The 2634-nt window shown below is 39.4% G+C and overlaps 1 protein-coding gene across 1 annotated transcript; it reads right to left on the bottom strand.

Annotated features, from left to right (window-relative positions):
* Positions 1-907: 907 nt before the first annotated feature.
* On the bottom strand, positions 908-1801 carry TM35_000511000 (uncharacterized protein; the record flags this gene model as incomplete). The annotated part of the gene is made up of 1 exon (XM_029030595.1): positions 908-1801. The coding sequence occupies one exon, from the start codon at positions 1799-1801 to the stop codon at positions 908-910; it is 894 nt and encodes a 297-aa protein (XP_028878065.1).
* Between the last annotated feature and the right edge of the window lie 833 nt (positions 1802-2634).

Raw genomic sequence — 2634 nt, 5'->3', positions numbered from 1 at the left:
GTAAAGCAGCATCACCAACTCCAGTAGCATCACCTCCTTCAGCAGAGAGTACACATCCGCAGACACAACAGAATGAGAGAACCAAAACACAGAGCACGTGGCGCATTGTCAGCAGAACAATTGTTGTTATTATTATCTGGTGGCACTACTCTGAGCAATTAAAAATAAGAGAAAACAAACACCAACAAAAGGAAATCATTGCTCAACATCAAGAAATATATAGAAGCAGACATAGAAAACAAACATAAATCCATAACTATCACTCAAAAAGTGTCCAATTTAAGTAACAAAACACACAATACCCAATGCTAAACAGAAACTCTAAAACAAACACGGAAGAGAAACAATGATTTAATAATTTATACCTACAAGCAAACAAGAGAAGAAAATACACCAAAATATAGCTCTTCATTCGTTGGTCAAGATAGCAAAACATTACCTTCTGTGTAACAGTTATTATTATTTTCCTATTCTGAACAAAACAGAATACCAAAACGGTGCAGGGCAAAAAACACAACGCCCCCAACAAACCACGCAAGCAAAAAACAAAGGTATTAATCATTAGCCCAACTTACCCAAAAAACACAGAAATATTCACCAACTATGGGTGCAAGTCTATATGTGTATATTTACGCAATTATAAATATAAATATTCAACTGTTATTATTACTTCTCTTCTCACTGCAAAAAACAGTTCATTATCATTATCACAGTGCAAGCCCATGCACACACACAGAGAGAGTCTCCAATAACACACACACACACAAAAACAAAAGAAAAGATATTCCAATTGAAAGAGAAAGCTGGTAAACAGATTATTAGTTTATTCACCCATGGGGTATATACGCAATTATGATTATGTTAGTTTAACCATTATTATTATTTGTTCTCAGATGAGTCCCACCGTTCAGTACACGGTAGCGGAGAAGAACATAGACACAATCAGTAATGGTACACGCACCCACACAGAACTGCTGATACTGCTGCTGCTGTCTGCATTTCCCACACCTTGTTGGCTATTTGATGACTCACTCCCTGCAGGTGCAGTGTCATTCCCAGGTGTTGTATTATGAGAACCATTACCACTCACTGTGGGCGAAGTGTTAGGAGAGTCAGCAGAAGGTTGTGTTGCCGCAGTTTCATTGTTATCTCCATTTTCACCCTCACGTGGTGTATTGTTGCCCTTGCTTCCATGTACACCATCATCTGAAGACTCAACAGCACTCCCCTCAGAAGGTTGAGGAGCAGGAGAATGGTCAGAAGAAGAAGAAGCACCACCACCAGATACACCATCCGCCGCAGCTTCTTCTTCGTTACTTTCAGGATGACTTTGACCATCGGGACGTTGACGTTCGTTACCACTGGTTCCACTATTTTCCCTTGTTTTGGCGGGAGCTGCTTCTTGTGGTTTATTGTGACAAGTAGAGTCGCCAGAAGTGCAATTCTCCTGAGCGTCACCACCATTGGTAGGGCAGCGTGCCTCCGCAGAAGGTTTCACACACTCAGCACTAGCAGCTTCAGATCCAGCACCGCTAGGAGTACACGGAGGACCATTCTTGCCTTGTGTACAATCTTCAACACCATCAGGTGATCTTGTAAGAACACCGGAAGGACCACCAGGAGCAGAAGCAGACATTCCAGGTTCACCAACGGGTCCAGCAGCACCAGCAGGACAACTAACACCATCACCGTCTTTGCAAATGGAACCAGCCTGGGGTACAGGTTGAGACTCTGCAGCTGCAATACAGAGAGAATCAACACTCAAAAGTAAAACGAGAAAGAATAACACACGGTGCACCATCGTTGTTATAATAATTATAAACACTCTCTGAGTTCACTTTTCTGTAGAAATAAAAAGAAAGAAAAAATCAAAACAAAAACAAATAAGAATTAAAGAAAAGGTAATCAATGACAAATCCAGAAGAATCACCTAGATGAAATCTAATTAAAGGATAATAACAAACAGTACCCCATTCGCAAGCAGAAAATTCCAATAAAAAAAGGAGAAAAAAAGAATCCCAGAACACAATGACCAGAACCAGAAAGCACACAAATAAGTTTCTTTAGATAAGCTTTGCAGGATATACGCAATCAAGATCATTGATGCATCTCTTACTCTTTTACCTTACTCAGCACAAAGTAGATCAAGAAGATAATGCTCGGCAAATCACCAGCAACCCATACGCAAACAAACAGTTATTAACTATTAGCCCAATTTACCCAGTAAACACAAGAAATACACCAACCTTGGGTGTAAGTCTATATGTGTGCATAAACGCAATTATAAATATGAATTCATCTGTTATTATTTCTTGTTTTCTCCCACTAGAAAAAAACAGTTCATCATCATCACAATGCAAGCCCAGACACACACAAAGAGAGAGTCTCCAAGAACATACACACACAATGGAGTAGCAATAATAATAATTATAGGATAAACACAGAGAGAGCAAAAACACACACAAAACACATTAACATTAAGAAACAAAAAAAAGAAGAAAAATCCCAACAGGTGGAAGATTAGTTAGACTGTAGGGATTGCATGCAAAAAAGAAAAGAAAACAAAGGATGATCTGAGTCACACCACCATTACAATCAGCACACAAGAATACAGGCCAGTGTAACCACAATCAG

The sequence above is a fragment of the Trypanosoma theileri genome (genome assembly GCF_002087225.1).
Source record: "Trypanosoma theileri isolate Edinburgh chromosome Unknown TM35_Tth_51_V1, whole genome shotgun sequence".
Taxonomy (NCBI): Eukaryota; Euglenozoa; class Kinetoplastea; order Trypanosomatida; family Trypanosomatidae; genus Trypanosoma; species Trypanosoma theileri.
Note: the sequence above shows the minus strand (reverse complement) of the source record. Positions and strands in the feature narration are given on the sequence as shown.